Source organism: Canis lupus, chromosome 30 (assembly GCF_011100685.1).
Source record: "Canis lupus familiaris isolate Mischka breed German Shepherd chromosome 30, alternate assembly UU_Cfam_GSD_1.0, whole genome shotgun sequence".
NCBI classification, from domain to species: Eukaryota; Metazoa; Chordata; class Mammalia; order Carnivora; family Canidae; genus Canis; species Canis lupus.
The window spans coordinates 8391563-8410544 of NC_049251.1; the positions used below are offsets into that span (position 1 = coordinate 8391563).

Genomic DNA, 18982 nt, shown 5'->3' on the forward strand with positions numbered 1-18982 from the left:
AGAGGAGCAGCCAAATTTCTGCACGCCCTTGAGAAGGGCTTAGCAGTGAGCTAAGGAAGTTAACTGAACCTGGGGGATTCTGGTGGCCATGACAAGAAGATAGGCAGCACAATAAGTGAGTCTAGGGATCGCAGACCCTCCAGTGACTGCCAGCAACCTAAGGAGGCTGGATCTTGGCAGAAGCCACACTGGACAGAGTAAAAGCAGATCAGAGATCTATCATACCTAGTACGTCTAACAAAGGTGCTACCCAGAGGGGAAGGGTGATGGTAAAAATAATGAATTTAGTTTTAAAATGAAAAAACAAAAAACCCTGAGAAAATACATATGGGGACCAACATTTCCTGGAAATACTGGGCTTTCACTTTCTGTCATCAGATGGATTAAGTGGAATAAGGGAAAAAATTAAGTTGTATTTCCTGCACAGGGTCTCCTGGCTGGGGTGGGGACATATAAACAGAGGTGGTTTCCTCAGACTGGCAGGGCTGGAGGGGTGGTGCTCTAAGGCCTTGTTATTCCAGGTGTGGTCCAAGGACTAGCAGCATGGCTATCACCTGGGTGTTAGAAGTGCAGTCTCACGCTGGACCTTCTAAAAACTCAGTCTTCAAGATTCCAAGGTGACTCATGCTTATTAAATTTGAGAAATATTGCCTTAAAGGAGGATTCGGGTTTCAATTTCTTCTTTCCCTACAGTTGAACTCCACACAAAAATCTTTGCCTGGCAGTAAAAGCAGAACTGTGCTGATTATTTTGGGTGACTATGCTCCTCATTCACAGCAGCCCCTGAGGTACATCTCAGGATCTCTAAAACTTGAAATCAACTATAACCTGCTAATCTCACCTCACCTCCTAGTTTGGCATTGATGGGAGCTAAGGAGATTTAAAAAAAAAATCTTTCCACCCAACATGGGGCTTGAACTCACAACTCCAAGATCAAGAGTCACATGTTCTTCAGACTGAGCCAGCCAGCTGCCCCTGGGAAGATCTGCTATTGACAGATGGCCTGCTGTGAGGGGCATAGGTGAGGGGTGTGGATTGTACCTGCAAGCCAGCAAGGCTCTATAGATGGAACATGCTGGCAAACACTAGGACAAAGCTGTGCATAAGAACCCAGCTCGATGCTCAGTCTGCATTGCCCTGCTTTCTGCCCAGCCCAACCTCAGGACCACACAGACACAAGCAAGCCCTGGTGCATGTCCCGAGTCTTGGGTGCCTTAACAAACCCCTACGCATAGAAAGCGGATTGTAAGCCCACCACAGACCCTGAATTTCCAGGGCTGCATGTAGGGCTGCATGAGACCCACAGTCTCAAAATTCACTTACCTACAGTCTCCACGGTTGGCTCATGTGCCAAGGTCACCCTGGCCAAAGGACAGCCCTTGATGTGATCCAGGCCAGAGCCGCATTCTAAGGCCCGGGCTTCTAGGCTTCCTGAGGGACACTTCCCTTAGCAGGCAGGAGCCCTCCCTGGCCTTTGGGGACTGGCTCCCACATTCCTAAGAAAGCTGGGCTCTCTCATAGGGGAGATGGTCAAGTCTTCAGAAAGTGGGTAGACAGTCTGACTCATAACTTGGGGACTGGTTAATGAGCTTGCAGCCTTCACTTTTAAGATTCAAGTCCCATTCATCTATCCTCAGGGAAGGGACAGGTGAGGAGGAACATTAGGGCTGTGAGCGTTTCTCTTTATGAAATGTTAGCTGTTTCTTCAGGGACTGGATTAAAAATGGGTGAAAGGGAGTATGATGGTACGTTTGGGGACCAAGAAGACTAGAGGTCTCTGATGCAAAACTTAACATGCTTTTCAGGCAGGGGCATTAACCTACCCACATCTGGACAAAACTGAGAGAGGCCGAGTTGTCAGATCTTCAGAGAGGTGGCCACTGCCAACTGTGGCAAGGCTCCAGCAGGAATGTCACTGGGGGCCATGCTGAGTAATGAGCACTGGAGAGAACCCATCCTAGTGGGCTTGTTGTGACTACAAGCACAGTGGCTATGATAAGAAAGCATGGTTAACTGGGAAACTGGCATTGGTCTGTTCTGTGTGAGGCCTTGGTCAAGTTTACCAGCAGGGAAAACAAGACCCAGTGTACAGGACAATGCTACCAGAGATCAACAAAATGAAGAAAAGGCTGACCCTGTGACTGGATGAGCAGCCACTACTCAGGAGCCAGCCCACTCCAATCAAGGGTATACGGGGTGAGCCAAGGCTCGCGAGGCCATGCAGCCAGCACACTTGGGAACAGCACGAGCCCTGCTCAAAGGTGACGCAAGAGTATGTGTTTTCACTCAATCAGAGAAACACCAACTGCCAGTCTAGGCTGGGAACCTGCTCTTTTACCAAATGATGGGACAGCTAAGTTTACAAAGTGTGGATGTCTTTGGAATCATTGCAACACATTTCACTATTTTCGTTCATGATTCTTACAAGCCTAGCTAACTTTGCGAACACTAAATTCCATTCAGTTTGTGCGTTTCCGCTGCCTTAACTGACCCACAGTGTAGTGTACCAGAACTGCCAAGGGGCTGGTTTCTGGCATTTATACACACATTTGTGTACACACACCACAGTTTTAGAAACTGGGACCAAACTAGTTCCTATTAGTTGGGGATCTGATACATTACACATTGCCAGGATCATCTCTCACTTGTGGTTTTTGGAGAAAGAGCCTGTCAGTCTTAAATAGATTACCCTATAAAACTATCCTGACGATAGGCCAGGCCAAGCCATCCTCACCAGCGTCTTAGGGTCTAGGTCCTGAGTCATCAAAATGAGTTCACACCCCCAGGGCTTTGGCCTTGGCTTGCCAGGCACTGGTCAGATCTCTTCTCTGATGGCTACAGGCAAAATCCTAAACCCAATTAAAAATGCCACCGAGGAAATGCCCACAGAGCGCTCCTCGTCCCAATGACGACTGGTCCTCTCACCACAGGAATGATGTGGGGGCTGTTTCCACTTTACCCTGCCACATTCCTGTAAGAACCCTACTATGTCCCCGAGAGGCAGCTGCAAAGACCACAGACACCCTGATTTACATAAAATTATCTCACTCCATTTTATTTAAGATTCTTTTCTCCAGTTAGTAAAAGAAAGATGTGTCTCTCTTTATACATATGTACAAGTTCAGTTATAAAAATAGACAGCACATTCAAAGAGAAAAAAGGCTTGGCATTTTTCTGATTCCCTCTAAATAGCATCTGTACACAAGAGTCTGGGTTTGGGCAGGGGAATCTTAATGATTTAAATTAAATGATTCCCCTACCACCCCTACTCCAAAAAAAAAAAAAAAAAAAAGTTTTAAAAATCAATCTGTCTAAATTCAATTCCGCGATTTTCAGGTGTGCAAATTAGAGGCTGGCCTGCCCAGAAGCACCTGCTCCACCAGGGACATCAGGCTGGGGGCAGGTAGACACACCTCCCATGCAACCACCACCCTGTGCCTCTCTCGGGGGTGGGGAAGCAAGCTCAGGCGGGTGGTGCTGGGGCTGGGAGGGTCGGTGCTGAGCTTTCCCCTTTCTCCATCCTCTCTGCCTCACTTCTGCTTCCCTTCCTTTCTCAGTGCAATACAGACAGTGCATACAGCCAAGCAGGGGGCCGAAGGGCAGGGGTGGGGAGACTGTGCATTCAGGAAGGGCAAGGGGAGTCTGCAAGAGGGGCAGTGAGGATGTCCTGCTGATTGAGGTGGCTCCTGGTCTCTTAACTGGCTTCTGGGAGTCCCGGGGTGGAAGCTTGCTGCTATGGTTGCTGGTGGGACCTGAAGGTTCTCTGGCGTGAACCATGCAGGACAGGAGGAAATGCTGGGAAAACAAGTGCCTCCAGGCATACCTCCTCTAGCCTCTGTCACCCTCACAAGCCACTAACCTTCTCGTGCTCACTGATCTCTTCAGTGCTGATACTCTGGCAAATGGGGTCTGGAGACTTGGGGAGCTGCCCAAAGACCGAGGATGCCAGATACATGATTTCCTCCCTTCCTAGCTCTACAGGAAATCACAGCCCTAAAGAGATGTCTCCACTGTGGAAAGTTCTCCACAGCACTTGCAGAACCTCTGCAAGGGACATGGCCAGAGCCCAAGAGTAGAATGGGGATAGAGACTGTGTGCCTGAGCATCTAAAGGGGGGGTCTCTGTCAGCCCCTTTCCCAGTGCGAGGTTTAAGATGTGGCTGTCAAGCTCACTTGAGATGTTGCAAGGCTGATCTCTGTTCTTGGGCCTTCTTCCTAATAGGTCCCCCAAAGCATTCCTCTTGAGACACAGGTGAAAAAAGTGCTCACACCGACCACCTGCTTGTCCTTCCCTTGCTGCAACTGGTCATCTCAGCCCTCTGACATGGGATGTAAGATGCTGCACTGGGCAAGCCATCCAAAGACCATTTGTAGGCCAGGACACTAGCCCCTGGTTTGGTTGAAGGAAGCTAGAGGATCCAGGTGGTTATCGTCCTCCAGAGGGGTTGGTGCCTTTGCCCTGTTTTCGGACCAGGGAGTCTGGGGCTAGGCTGCTGGTCAAGTGGAGGCTCTTGGGAGTCCCAGGAACATTATTTCCTTTGCTCAAAGGGGAACTCAAGGGAGAAGAGGCGCTTGAAGGTCCAAAGTCAGCAAGGCCAGCAGGCCGAACAAGAGACGTCTGCAGAGGACTGCTGGCAGAGATTCCTGTTGGTTTGGAGAAAGAGAAGAGTATAAGCATCAGGCCTGTCTGAGTCACCCCAATGCCTGACCTTGGTTACTGGAGTCTGGGATGGAGGGGAGGTTGTGGGGAACCCCTCCCACTCCTTGCCAACTTCATCTTAGTACATTTGCTTGTTCCCTTATCAACTGTCTTTTCTGTAAGAGGGATGTGTTTTTCAGGGAAAAACGATACCTACCCAGCCTTCTTCCCATCACCTCAGCCACAAGGAGAAAGATGTCATGCTGGTGCTCAAGGACAGAGCACACTGTTATATAACATGGGGAAGCCAGGGCTGCAGGATGGTGTGTATCTTCTTAGGCACTAATGTATTTTCTTACGTGTTCCTTCTTCCTTCTTGAGACACCACTTGTGATTAGCTACCTCCTTTTTTTTTTTTTTAAGATTTTATTTATTTATTCATGAGAGACACACAGAGAGAGGGAGAGACACAGGCAGAGGGAGAAGCAGGCTCCCTGCAGGGAGCCCGATGTGGAACTTGATCTCCAGACCCAGGGATCATGTCCCGAGCCAAAGGCAGATGTTCAATGGCTGAGATACCCAGATGTCCCAGCTACCTCCTCCTTCACTTCACAAGATGTCCTCTATTCCCCAAGCTCTGCTGTGTCAAAGATCCAGTTCAAACTGCTCCATAGTAATGGCTCCCATTACAACTCTTTCTTCCTTGTAAAAGCCAAATCCACTGATACCTGATAAACACTGTCTAATATGCTTCAACTGTTTCTTGCAGACTGGTTTGACTTTCCTGAAGAAACATACTAACCGCTTAGTGGGCACAAACTCTCTCTTCCCATCTCTGAATCAGTGCCTTCCCTGGCTTTTCCATTCCCAGTTATCAAGCATCGTGGATTTTTCTTGTGACACTCTGCCCCTGTTGCCTCCTTCACCCCTCCTGCCCCTTCTTAGACCAGATTTCCAGGAGAAAGCCTGATGGGTGTCTTGCTCTGCCCGTCCTCGGGCGAGACCCTGCCACAGCAGCCTTGACTGCTGGTGTGATTGTTTTTCAAGGATGTGAAGAGCTGACTAAAGGTTAAGAAATGCTGTACACAGCTATTATACCTCATATTTGTTGAATGAATAAATGAAAGCCAAGATTTCTGCCACAGGAGGAAGGGGAGAGGGACTAACCCTTACTAAACACTTTCTATCCAGTAATGAGCATACCTGCTACACACCACTATCAGCTAAATACCAAGCCCAGGCTGTCAATGTGGAAAGAGATCAGTAAATGGTGCTCCCCTTCTTACCACTCGCAGTTCTCCTACAGGCTACGCTTATAATCATCCTCCATATGTCATGCTCACAGCCACCTCCCCTCTCAAACTTTCCAGAGCCCCTCATCACACACCTGATAAGCTCTTGTCCATCAGGTCCTGCCCTGTCTTTCCATTCTTGACTCCTACTACTCCTCTAGAGCACAGCCTGACCGACCTGCTTGGTGACCCCAGATATACCCAATCCTTTGTCATCCTTCTCCTTCTTTCTGAATTATAGCCTGAATTACTTTATCTTCAGGTCCATGGTTTCTCTGTCTGCTGAGCTACAGCTACAATTCAGGCCTACAATTAAGGCCTCCCCTCTTCTGTCATTCAGTATACGAATACTGACAGCTCCCCCTTCTCACTTCTATTACACACTCCAGAGTGGGGTCCATGTGTTCTACTCTTCCGCACACAGCACAGGTGATGGTAAATATCGACTATGCTAGCCTGGATTACTGAAATATAATTACTGAAATGCATATCTTGGAAAAAAAACATCAGTTCTCTAAGCAGGAAGAGATGTGATTGTTTAAAGTAGTGCAGTCCAGAAATTCAGCTCTTTTTTCATCGCTACTTCTACTTTGATGGTGAAACTATACTAAGTCACAAGCGCAAGGGCAGGAGTGCTCAGCACACAAGCAGAATCCAATGTGGCCTCTGGGAAGGAGCTTCCTAGCCTAGCGCGTGCCCTACCTGCTCTCTGGGCAGAACACGCCACAGAACTTCCAGACTGTCCCCATCAGAATGGAGCCTGCAGCTCACCCATGCCCCCTTGGGCCTCCGCACCTTTAGACACATTGTACCCGTATGCAGCATAGGCGGCGGCGGAGGCTGCTGCAGCCCCTGCTTTGGCTCCTGCCATTGCGGCAGCGCTGCCTGCAGTGGACTTCCGGCTTCGGCCTTTCCCTGCTCCTTTGGCTGTGCTTCCTGAACCTTTGGGGCGGCCTCGGCTTCGAGCTGAGTGACCACGTCCTGCGGCTGGCATTTCCTGAATGGAAATTCCTGTGGGAACAAATGGGCCAAGAGGGAAAAGAAAAGTCAATCTCTTCACATGTTAACAGAATCTTCCCCAGACAGGGAAGACTGGCTCTAGGGGTGTTTCAGGACTCCCAGGGAGGGAGCCACAAAGTTAGTAAGAATTCTGAACAGCTCAAACAGCCTGACTCCTTAAGCTGCTTTTCATTCTAGAAGAGTGGTTCCATTACTCCTAAATTTGTTCTTTCAACTGGTTCATTGCTAAATGAACCCCAGGGGTGTGCTGCCTGTAATTTACCTGTGTATTTCAATGAGCTCCTGCCCTGAAGAGTCAAATTACTCCCAAGTTTTAAAGCTAGAGGGCCTCAAGAAATAGTAGCAACACTGGGCCCCAAAGAACAAAGTGAGGAAAAGCCCAGAGAAGCAAATTTTAATTAAAAACTAGCAAAAATAAAGGTGAAATATGAAAGATAGTGCTGACTAGAAAACAAAGTTTGAAATCTTTATAAATTTGTTTCTCCTTTTCACTTGACAGGACTACTGAAAGAATAAGCCTATCAATTCTCCTCTTTACTCCCCTCCACCCTTCTTTACAGACAGTAGAAAAAAAAAATCCATGATCTTAAAAGGAATTAGGACTTCATCTATGCTACTCCCGAGGCAGTGGACCAGGCCCAAACTGTACGAGACCACAGAGCCACTCACCATTCACGGTGTCTGAAACAGAGCCCGTTATGGAAGCAGGAGAGTTGGTGGCCCGAGACTGGGGGGCTGAGGAGGCTGGGTCATCCACAATGACCAGCATATCACTGCTGCTCTCGTCGGGGGGGATAGAGCCAGTGTGTAGCTCACTGCTGATGGAGATCTGGAGGAGGAAGGGTTAAGATCACCACCATTCCTAATGCCCATAGCCCATAGCCCATGGCCCTCATACCCATGTGAGAACGTGCTTCTCAGGCTGCATCACTATTTCCTTCTCCTGGTTGGCTTCATTCCAGAGGGTGGGATCCCCTGCTTTGGCTTCAGAGAAGCCAGCCTGTCCTCATTTCCCTTTCTCCTTATGGATTCCATGTGCAGCCCCCTTCCCCAAGGCAGGAGAACTCCAGGAGAAGCAAAGGCTATGAGGTTAGAACATGTTCTCCACTGATGGCATGAAGGCATCTAAAAGGAACCTCACCTCACTGAAAGGGCTGGGCATGGCTGAGTCCACGCTAATGAAGGAGTCGTCCCCGTCAGCGGAGAGATTGGAGTTATCAGCCGAGGGAACAAATGGAATCACTAGATTCACACCCTCCTTTCTCCTCTTCCCATCCAATTCATCTTCCTTTTTCTTCTGGGAACACACAAATCAAAAAATAGGGAAAAAGCATGAAGATAGGCACCAAAAGAAAAGTGGGGTTGGAAAAGAGAGGACAGAAATCTGACTCTTTATAAACTTCCAGTTTTTTTTTTTTTTCCAATTAGCATATTTTAAGAAGAAAAAACTCCTAAGGAAGGAGGAAAGGAACAGCTAAAGAAGACTTTCTATTCCAGTAACACAGAGCTGAGAGGCAGGACAGTCACACCAGATCAGAGCTGCACCAAGCCGGACCTGGACCCATGAGGGGCAAGCTGCACAGTCAGCTTCCAACATGTCTGAGCTGTAACACTCATGGAGGGGAACTGATTCACCCCTACAAGAGGGAGGCCCAGTGCCTTTACTGTATTTTCTGCACATCTGTTTTTACTCTGCCTCTTTAAATATGCATAAGGAGAACAAAGGTTCTCATCATACCCAAGACATAATGGGCTGCTTTTGTCATTATTTTCTGTTTACATGTAAATGCTTATGGGTTGAGCTACATTAAGCAGGTCTAGAACCAAGTTCAGTAGGGCTCTGTCACAGTTTAAGGACCTGAAATTGTAGACTGTGCTCAGAAAACTCTGGGAATCACATCCACTCACTGCATCTAATTGCATTTGTATCCATTCTTATATTAGGGTTAATACCTTTGTGTAGTTTCTACTACCACTGGGTATTTATCTGAAACTTCTTTACTCAGAAAAGGGATGGATTCTTTTTTTTTTTTTTTTTTAAGATTTTATTTATTTACTCATGAGAGAGAGAGAGAGAGAGAGAGAGAGACAGACAAGCAGAGGGAGAAGCAGGCTCCATGCAGGGAGCCTGACGTGGGACTTGATCCTGGGTCTCCAGGATCATACCCTGGGCCAAAGGTAGCACTAAACCGCTGGGCCACCGGGGCTGCCCTAGGGATGGATTCTGATGCAAACTTAGTAAACCCTACAATGTCCCATATTAGAAAGCCACCTTTTCTTTTTTTGATGTTGTTTCTGAATATTAAAGCTATTTTAAGGGAAACCTGGGTGGCTCAGTGGTTGAGCATCTGCCTTTGGCTCAGGGCATGATCCCGGAGTCCCGGAATTGAGTCCCGCATCGGGTTCCTTGCATGGAGCCTGCTTCTCTCACCGCCTCTGTCTCTCTCTGGGTCTCTCACGAATAAATAAATAAAATATTAAAAAAAAATAAAACTATTTTAATTCTAAATAGTAGTAAGTACGTACGTAAGTAGTAAGTTAGAGATTTGAGGGTGGAGTCATAGTTCCTGGATTTTTCATTTTTCAGAGCATCCTTCAGGTTAGAGATAGTTCTACTTAGCAGAGGGGGTGAATTTTATAAAAGGAAGAGTTGGTGTATCTACTGGAAGATGACCAAATAATATAGACAAGTTCCTAGGCTGCTGACCATAATAAGGTCATATGGCCAAAGGGACAAGGGACATGAGGCCCAGTACAAGCTTGGAGAAGGGGAAGAGAAGTCAACCTCCACTTAAGACAGAATCAATTTTAACATGTGGCCAGGCAATATGCTTCACACAAACCAAACAGTCCAGAGAAATGAAGCATGGACAACTGTTGGGTGAGGATCCAGAGTTATCAACATGCCTGAAGCTCATGGTAGCTATCTTGTTCAAGACCAGGGGCCCAATTAGGGCTGATAAAGCTAGGAAGGGCAGCACAACCCAAAGTTAGGCTAAAACCACCAGAAAAAATTAGGAAGTACTCTCTCTGAAGGTGGTAAAGTGGTTTCTAACCAACAATCCTTCAGTGTTAGGTCTGAGAACCCAGTCAGAACCAATGGGCTGACTCCTAAAACAAAAAAAAATCCTGAAGGCCTCACTTTGATTTATTGTCAATAAGGACCAGGAGTATGGATCGCTAAAATCAAACTCTGGTAGAAACAACAAGATAGGGAGAGATGTAAGGGGAACTACATCCCACTTTGTAGCTGACCTGGTGAGATCAAGTGGGAAATGTCAGATGGGAGACAAAAAACAGCTCAAATCTTTGGTATAGAGAAAAAGAGATGAGCAGACTGGCCAGTGATTTCTTTTTCCAATGATAGAGTACACACACTGAATGGAATAGTAGCAGAATTAAGGTAGGATTGGATATAATGATCTCTTAGGCCCTTTCTCAGATTCTATGGAATCTTATAAATCTGATAATGTGAGTCCACATTTAGCCTTATACTTTGCAACAACCCTGACAAATGGTTTCCATAATCACGTGGGATCACAGACAGGGTAGGTCTATGTAGGGACTACTGGTCTACCAAGGCTGCATTTCTCCTGATCAAATGTCATTCAGTATAGAACTGTTACTTACCACAGACAGCCGGAGCAGGGTTATCAACCAGTAACCAAGATGACAAGCCATGTACCCAAAGACTTTCTTGTAAACACAGCCCCGCCCCCCGTTGGTCTCTGCTGGGTACCCAAAGCTTGAGATACCTTCTCTGCATACTTTTCCCGCTTGCGCTTGCGCTCTTTGACTCGGTTGGTTTCCTCCTGCTGCCGTTTCTCTTCTTGCCGCAGTCTCACTATCAAGAAAATTAAAGGAAAGAAAGATCTGATGAAGTACTAGTGGTAATCATAATGCTCACTCTCTGAAATTAAGGTGGCCGAACCCTCTGATATTTATGTTCTAGGGCAGGACTTCTGTCTAAGGCAGGTACTGGTGGTTTTTTAACTTGGAGAGGGAACAAAGTTCTTGGATTCTTAACAGTTTCTGGTTCAAACCATCATTCAGTTTAACTGTCATGGCCTGTTCCTTGCCTGTATTCTTTCCCTTTTATTTTCAGCCTTTTAATATCTCTGCACTGCACAAATCAAGTATGGTTGTAGACTCCTGAAAGGGTTTTAGAAGGTGGTGGCAAATATGATCACTGTGAGAAAGGACCTTCATCATATTTCCTGATGTGATGCCATGACATCCTCTGGGGCTCACAAGGTCATTCTGAAACCAATTATTCTCAAAAACCAGGAACTCATGGGACAAGTGCTACAACAGTGTGTTTCTCCAACCTCTCCATAAAAACACTTCTTTGGGCAGAACAAAGTAAATTCATTACTGCCAAGAACTTCCCTGTGGCAAATTTATTCAAAGTCACAGTACTTTTAAAATACACTGGAGTTTAACCTTCTACTCTTTAACACATTCTTTTTTTTTTTTTTTTAAGATTTTATTTATTTATTCATCAGAGAGAGAGAGGCAGAGACATAGGCAGAGGGAGAAGTGGGCTCCTTGTAGGGAGCCCAATGCGGGACTCGATCCTGGACCCCAGGATCATGCCCTGAGCCGAAGACAGATGCTCAACTGCTGAGCCACCGGGCGTTCCCCCCACTTTTTTATTTATTTATTTATTTATTTATTTATTTATTTATTTATTTATTTATTTTTTTGAATTTTTATTTATTTATGATAGTCACAGAGAGAGAGAGAGAGAGAGGCAGAGACATAGGCAGAGGGAGAAGCAGGCTCCATGCACCGGGAGCCCGACGTGGGATTCGATCCCGGGTCTCCAGGATCGCGCCCTGGGCCAAAGGCAGGCACTAAACCGCTGCGCCACCCAGGGATCCTCCCCCTTTATTTTTTAAAGATTTTATTTTTATTTGCCCCAGAGAGGGCAGACATAGGCAGAGGGAGAAGCAGGCTCTCTGTGGGGATCCAATGAGGGACTTGATCCCAGAATCCCGGGATAAAAACCTGAGCCAAAGGCAGAGGCTCAACCACTGAGCCATGGTTATTAACATAAAAAATGTTTTTCCCCAAATATGGTCTTTGGCTTTGCCTACCCCTGGCACGTAGCCCAGGGCCCCTATCATTTTTAAAGGGGTGGGGCTAGATAAAAATCTCTTGTAGGGAGGAGAGAGCTTTAGTAAGAGGTTTAGAGTACATACATTTCTTCTCCAGTTCTTCATCATCTAGAAGAAGACTAACCACTTCTTTGGGTTTCAAGGTATCTGGTTTGAAGTTTCCACCAGAAATCACCATCCGCTGAATCTACACGAAGCAGATCAAAATATCACCACCAAAGAACCATTTCCTTATGGCTAATATCCAGAAAGAAGGAAATATTTTTCCCAGTCTGCTCCTCTGGCACCTTGATTCCCTATTTCTTCTCAATCATCTCACTGGCTCATCCAATTATTTGTCCAACAGAAAGAATAATGAGAACTACTTTTACTTGTAACTGCTAATTGATAGCGAGAAGATCCAATAATACTGAAATCAAGATTAAAAGAACAAACCCCCAAATATAATCAGTTCTTTGGAAACCAGAAAATTTGCCATACAGCTTAGAGGCTATCAAATCAAGAGTACTAGGATGAGAGCTCAAATGTCATTCCCTCTTCCCCTAAATTGGAAAGTATGTGAAGTAGGAGAGCCATGACTGGTATTGAGCCCCACATGAACAACAGCCCAATCTAGGCTGTAGACACCATTCAGATAGAAAAGGAATGAAGAATGAACAGCCAGGGCAGTATAGGACTTGATTTTATTTTCTATTCAGAAGAAGTTTTCACCCCTTCTTGATCCATGGAAGGCAAGAGTCTTAGCCCAGTAAATGTGGTTGGACTTTCCAGTTTCTCCTCTATAGTACTTCCTCTGCCTGGCGCTTACCTCACTCTTCTCCTTGGCTCGCTGTAGAATGCGTTCTTCAATGGTGCCTTTACAGATGAGCCGGTATACAGTAACCTGCTTTGTCTGCCCCAAACGGTGGGCCCTGTCCATGGCCTGCTGGTCCACAGTGGGGTTCCAGTCGCTATCATAAAAAATCACCTGTACAGGCAGGACAAGAATACAGCAAAGACTGAGACACTCTTACAGCAAAACCAGGAATTCTGAAGGTAACCTGGCCACCTGTTATTTGTAGTTTGATGTCAGATTTTTTCCTAGAATATTAAGACGAGCAGATACCCTCTCATAAAATCCAAGCCATTCCTTCATTGCCCTGGGCAAAAAGACATACCTTAAGCTTTTTTCCCCCAGGATTTTCATTTAAAAATAGGGAACAGCAATAATATTAATAGTTAACCCTTAGTGCTTACTATTTGCCAGTCACCGTTCTAGTTGCTCTAGTGTATGAACTCACTTAAATCCCACAATCATTATGATTTAGGTACTATTAAGACGCCCATTTTATAGGTGAGGAAAGTGAGGCACATAGGAATTACAGAATTTATCCAAGGTCAGAGAGCCTAAGTAAGTGGTAGGCCTACAAAGTGGGGGATATAAGCCAAGCCTTTTCTCTCTCTCTAAGTTTTTATTTATTTATTTATTTATTTAAGCAATCTCTACCCCCAACGTGAAACTCAAACTCACAACCCCAAAATCAAAAGTTACATGCTGGGCAGCCCCGGTGGTGCAGCGGTTTGGCGCCGCCTGCAGCCTGGGGTGTGATCCTGGAGACCCGGGATCGAGTCCCATGTCGGGCTCCCTGCATGGAGCCTGCTTCTCCCTCTCCCTGTGTCTCTGCTTCTCTCTCTGTTTATGAATAAATAAATAAAATCTTAAAAAAAAAAAAAAAAAGTTACATGCTCTTCCAACTGAGCCAACCAGGCATCCCTGAAAGCCTTCTCTTTCACACAGCCTACTTTGCTAAGGGAGAGGAATGGCTTTCCCAGTATTCTCCGGCCCATATTTTCTATTCCTTAAATTCAGCAAAGAAGTGTTAAAGGGCCTCCTGGAAGCTACTTTTAGTTTGTTAAGCAACAAACATAAACAACAATGTACTCTCCTCTTCTCTACCCCACAAGTGATCCTATGGTCAACAGATTCCTGGGTCCTCAGCCCTGAGGCTGCCATAGAATATAGGGGACTTCTTGAAAGAAAACTAGTTCCAAATGGTGCTCATCTCTCTCTGTCCTCATTCATATTCAAGCAAGTCACCAAATCCAGCCACTGCTGCTTCAGAAATGAATCTCTCCTTTTTACAGTCCCACTGTCTCTGTCCTGCACTGGGCCTCATCACCTACGCCTGGCTTGCTCTGTCAGACCAGCAGGCTTTTTAGAGATCAGTCCTTCTCTTCTTCAGTGTACTTGGGGTACTGCTGTAGGCCACTCCATCTCCCTGCCAGTTAATGTGGTAACACACCAAGTCCAAATTCCCCTCAATAATCAGGCCCTGCTATACTGAGCCAACTTTATTTCTATTCTTTTCTATAATAAACATGCCCCTTCCCTTTTCTCAGATAAGTCTCCTCAGGGTTCCTCACTCATGTTTTGTCTGCACCACTTTTTGCTCAAGCTGTTTTTCTGACCTGGAGTCCCTCAATTTTTCTCTGTTGGTCCTTTATGGTTCAATTAAAGCTTCCCATTTTCAGGAAGGCCTCCCTGATTTCTCCTGCCTCTAACAATGTCCCTTTCCCCTATTCCTCATGGTTTCTTCCTAGAAATAATAATGGTTAAAATCTGTTCAGCACTTACAATATATCTGGCACTACTGTGCATACATATCTCACTAAATTTTCTCAAAAACCTTGTGTATTTCCTTTATTTTACCAATCAGGAAGAGACAGGAGTCCTAACAGTCTCCCTCCATAACCTGCACTATTAACAATACCTTGCCTATCCTGGTCCAAGTTCTCACTTAATCACAGACTATCTTCTATGGGTGGCTAGGTAATTCATGTGTATTATTTTAAAAATCTCCCTATCTAGGGCAGCCTGGGTGGCTCAGCAGTTTAGCGCTGCCTTCAGCCCAGGGCATGATCCTGGAGACCCAGGATCGAGTCCCACATCAGGTGCCCTGCATGGAGCCTGCTTCTCCCTCTGCCTGTCTCTCTGTCTCTAATAAATAAATAAAAAATCTAAAAAAAAAAAAAAAAAATCTCCCTATCTACTCATATTGAAGGACAGACAGCACCCATACCTACAAAGCAGAATTCCACAAATACTAGCCAATTGATACTAGAATCTCTAAGGGGACTGATCATCACTAGATCAAGCCAAAAATGTAAACTGAGTGATTCACTCCAAAGTAATTTATTTGTTCTTTCATTTAAAATTGGACACAATTTTATTCTCTGCAGAATTCAGACTTTGAGTGAAGATGGACAAAAGGCATCTGCATTTTCAACATTCTTGCCTATAACAGTAAAACCCCCACTGGCTCTTTCTTATGCTGCTCCTTTTGTCTTGCTTTTATGTGAGGTATAATCTCACAATTTTTAGCATCAGTCAGAATCCTTGGGGAGAAAATTACCAACTGCCTCCCAAAGAAAAAAAAAGTCACTGGGAAAACTTACTGCTAATCCATAGTGGTCCACAGATTTAGGATTTTGAAGTACACAATGTTTGCCATTTGTAGAGGAGCAGAGCAAATCTGACCACAGGATATTTTGGAGATTCAATAGGATATGCAAAATTCTAGAAAATCTACTTTGAACTTTCAGAGAGAACAGGATGGGAAGACAGAGTTAATGAAAAGGAGGCCTCCAATTGGACTGGGGAGAAACACTACCTACCCAACACACCTAAAATGACTACTACTAGAAAATGACAGCTGATGTCCCATCTAAAAGATTGTACCTTTAGTTAGTTACCTGAGCCTGAGGCAATGGTTCAGTAGGAATTTGTAATGGGAAGTTCTATATTATGAATCATTTCATGGGTGCTTCCTTAACATTTACATTTTTTCCTGGAAGACTCAGTGGCAACCAGACCTGATTCAACTTGTTTTTTTTATTTTTTTATTTTTTAGCTCATAAAAGGTAAATTACAGCTAAGGAGACAGGTCTGCAATTTAACTTCAAGACAACCCCCATATTTAGTGGCTAATTATCATTTAAGTGGGTTAAAAGAGGTAGGGAATTTGTGAGGACTAGAATAAAATAAGATTCTATTAAGAAAACTATGTATCCGGGGGAAGAAAAAAAGAGTATGGATATGTATAAGCTAGTAAGTTACAACAAGAATGAGAGAACTAAAAACCAAGCCAGACAGATAGCTATTATCTAACCTGACAATGAAATGAACACTGAAATCAACCAGGACATGAACTGGGGGCAGTGAGGAGAGTGCAACGGGAGACAATGCCCACTATGGTGGGAAAAAAATGACACTGAGATTTGGTAATCAGGTTTATGGAGCTCAGTGAGACATTCTAGAGAAAAACAAATAACAATTAAAGGATAAGAACAACTAACTTAGCCAGGAAAGATTAAAGCAAGTCAATGCATGGCCACAAAGCACAGCCCAGCAATGACTAAGGGGAAATATATTAATAGCACCTTCATGAAGTTGTACATGCCAAGCTGGACAGCCATGGGGGGAAGAGGGAGGTGAGAGCTAAGAGGGGGTGGAGGCCTCCGGCTTTACAGGTCACTGAGAGGGAGCTTCATGGGATGAGGGAGTGAACTACGAAACAGGAAAATTTTGAGAGGAACAACTGGAAAAAGGTGGACCAATACTTGGAGGGTAAAACTCGCATTCAAGAGAATGAGTGGAACCTCAGTTCCTTGGGAGGGCTGAACTGTCTGTCCCATGTTGTCTCAGGGGACACATAGGATCACACTTCTACCAAGAGAGAAAAAAGCTCCTCCTCTCTCTACATTTGAGTATTTAGTACAGGTCTGACACAGGGACAAAACAGTGCAGTTTGTAATAACCCCTCACTAAACACAGTCAAATGCACAGTCAAATTCCCTACTTTAGGAAGAATATACAAAAACAAAACCAGGCAGTACGAGGTCATTAATCACATGGTAAAATCATGTTTTTACTAACAGAGTGGGCCAGAGTCCACTGTTTACAAATATATGTCTATATATGCATTTTCAATCATAAGACATTAAGTTTTTCCTGACATTTAGGCTGACTAACCTCTTCCTTGTCCATAAATGGTTCTGGGGAATCTTCCAAAGCTAAATAAATCTCAGGACAAAGGAAGAATGCCAGGCAAGCAGTTAAGCCTATTGTTTCTCTAAACACAAACACACACACACACACACACACACACACACACGCACGCACTTTAACTTCACACAAAAGAACCTAGAAACTCAGTCTTGTGGTCTCAGTTTACTGAGAAGTATTCCAGGAGGTTCTAATTTACAAGTGATTCCTCAAGCTTTCCCCTCAAAATTAAATGTAAATTATTTTGGAACTGGGAACTCAGAATATTCAGCCTTTCTCTCTAGCCCCTAGGATGAAAAGGAATTCCTACTTCAACTTCTCTAGCTATGGGTTAGGCCTCGTTGGGTTCTTTGTGGGTGGCAGGAACTCCTAACCTCCACCGGGCAAATTATGTGTACACTGGAAGCAGAATTCAGGATCTCCTCACTCAAATCTGTTTTTTTTTTTTTGGCCATGTAAATAAATGGCTAGAACCATGCCTTTTTTTTCCTCCAAGACTTACTTATTTGAGAGAGAGAGTATGCGTGAACAAAGGGAGAAGGCGGAAGAGAGAGACATGGACCCTACTCGCCTTGAGCAGACCTCGAGATCATGACCTGAGTTGAAAACCAGAGTTGGAAGCTCAAAGCACTGAGCCACCCAGGTGCCCTAAAAACTTTTCCTTAAGAAACCACAGATCAAACCTGAGATAGGCAGACTGAGAAGGGAAATACATTTTAATCACATGAATTTATGCTAGACTTCCCAGGTAACCTTACCCAGCCTCATGGCCTTAAATATCTAGGACCTAATGATTCCAAGAGTACATCTTCAGCTTCAATCTTTTTTTCTTTTTTAGAGAGAGGATGCATGCATGTGTGCATGAGTAGCGGTGGAAAGGAGGGGCAGAGGGAGATTTTCAAGCAGGCTTCATTGCTCAGCATGGAGCCTGATCTCAAGAGCTGAGATTATGACCTGAGCCATAATGAAATGAAGAGTTGGATGCTCAATCAACTGAGCCACCCAAGTGCCCCTGGACTCAATTTTTCTACTGAACTCCAGACCCTGCAGCCTGGGTGACCCCCTTAAGTGTTTACTAAGAATCCTGAACTGAATACACCCCAAACCAAACTCTTGATTTCTCTCAAATCCATTCCTCTCTGTATCTTCCCCTTAATTGGTAACTGATGTCTCCATCATTGCAGCTGCCTAGGTCAAACACCTTGAAGTTTTGACACCTCCTACACTTCCCACATCTAATGTAGTAGCAAATCCTACCTCCCATGCCTAATTAAAAAAAAAATTTTTTTCCTATTTATTTATTCACAAGAGACAGAGACAGAGAGAAAGAGAGAGAGGCAGAGACACAGGCAGAGGGAGAAGCAGGCTCCACGCAGGGAGCCCAATGTGGGACTCAATCCCAGGTCTCCAGGATCACACCCTGGGCTGAAGGCGGCACTAAACCGCTGAGCCACCAGGGCTGCACCATGCCTCCTAATTACATGCAAATTCCTATTATTTCTCCCCACCTCCACTGCTTCAACCCTTGTCCAAATCACCATCACCTTGTGTCTAACTCCCTTTTTTTGTGTGTGTGTGTGTGGTTTTGTGCATCTAACTCCTAACTGAACTTTCTGCTTCTACCTTTCTCCCTGTAGATCTTCCCATCTCATTCCCCAAAGCCAGAGGGACACATTTAAAACCCAAGCCAAATCATATTACCACTCTGTTCCAATTCTTCCAGTGGCCTCCCATCTCATCTGTTTCACAACACTTATCTGACAACTTCTCCCCCTCATCCTTTCTATTCCACCTACAAAGGGCTGCTCTCTATGGCCTGATCATGCCAAGCATGTTCTCGCCTCAGGGCTTTGCATTTATCTCTTCTG

At 45.1% G+C, this 18982-nt stretch overlaps 1 protein-coding gene across 1 annotated transcript in view; it reads right to left on the reverse strand.

Moving 5' to 3' along the window:
• Nucleotides 1-3028: 3028 nt before the first annotated feature.
• INO80 (INO80 complex ATPase subunit) overlaps nt 3029-18982 on the reverse strand; it is a 128929-nt gene continuing 112975 nt past the window's right edge. Inside the window, exons 30-36 of the mRNA XM_038580091.1 lie at nt 12879-13037; nt 12155-12257; nt 10706-10794; nt 8092-8247; nt 7620-7779; nt 6726-6941; nt 3029-4643 (exon numbers count right to left, since the gene is read on the reverse strand). Coding sequence (XP_038436019.1) covers nt 4426-4643; nt 6726-6941; nt 7620-7779; nt 8092-8247; nt 10706-10794; nt 12155-12257; nt 12879-13037 — 1101 coding nt within the window. The 3' untranslated portion in view covers nt 3029-4425. The remainder of the gene's footprint in view (nt 4644-6725; nt 6942-7619; nt 7780-8091; nt 8248-10705; nt 10795-12154; nt 12258-12878; nt 13038-18982) is intronic.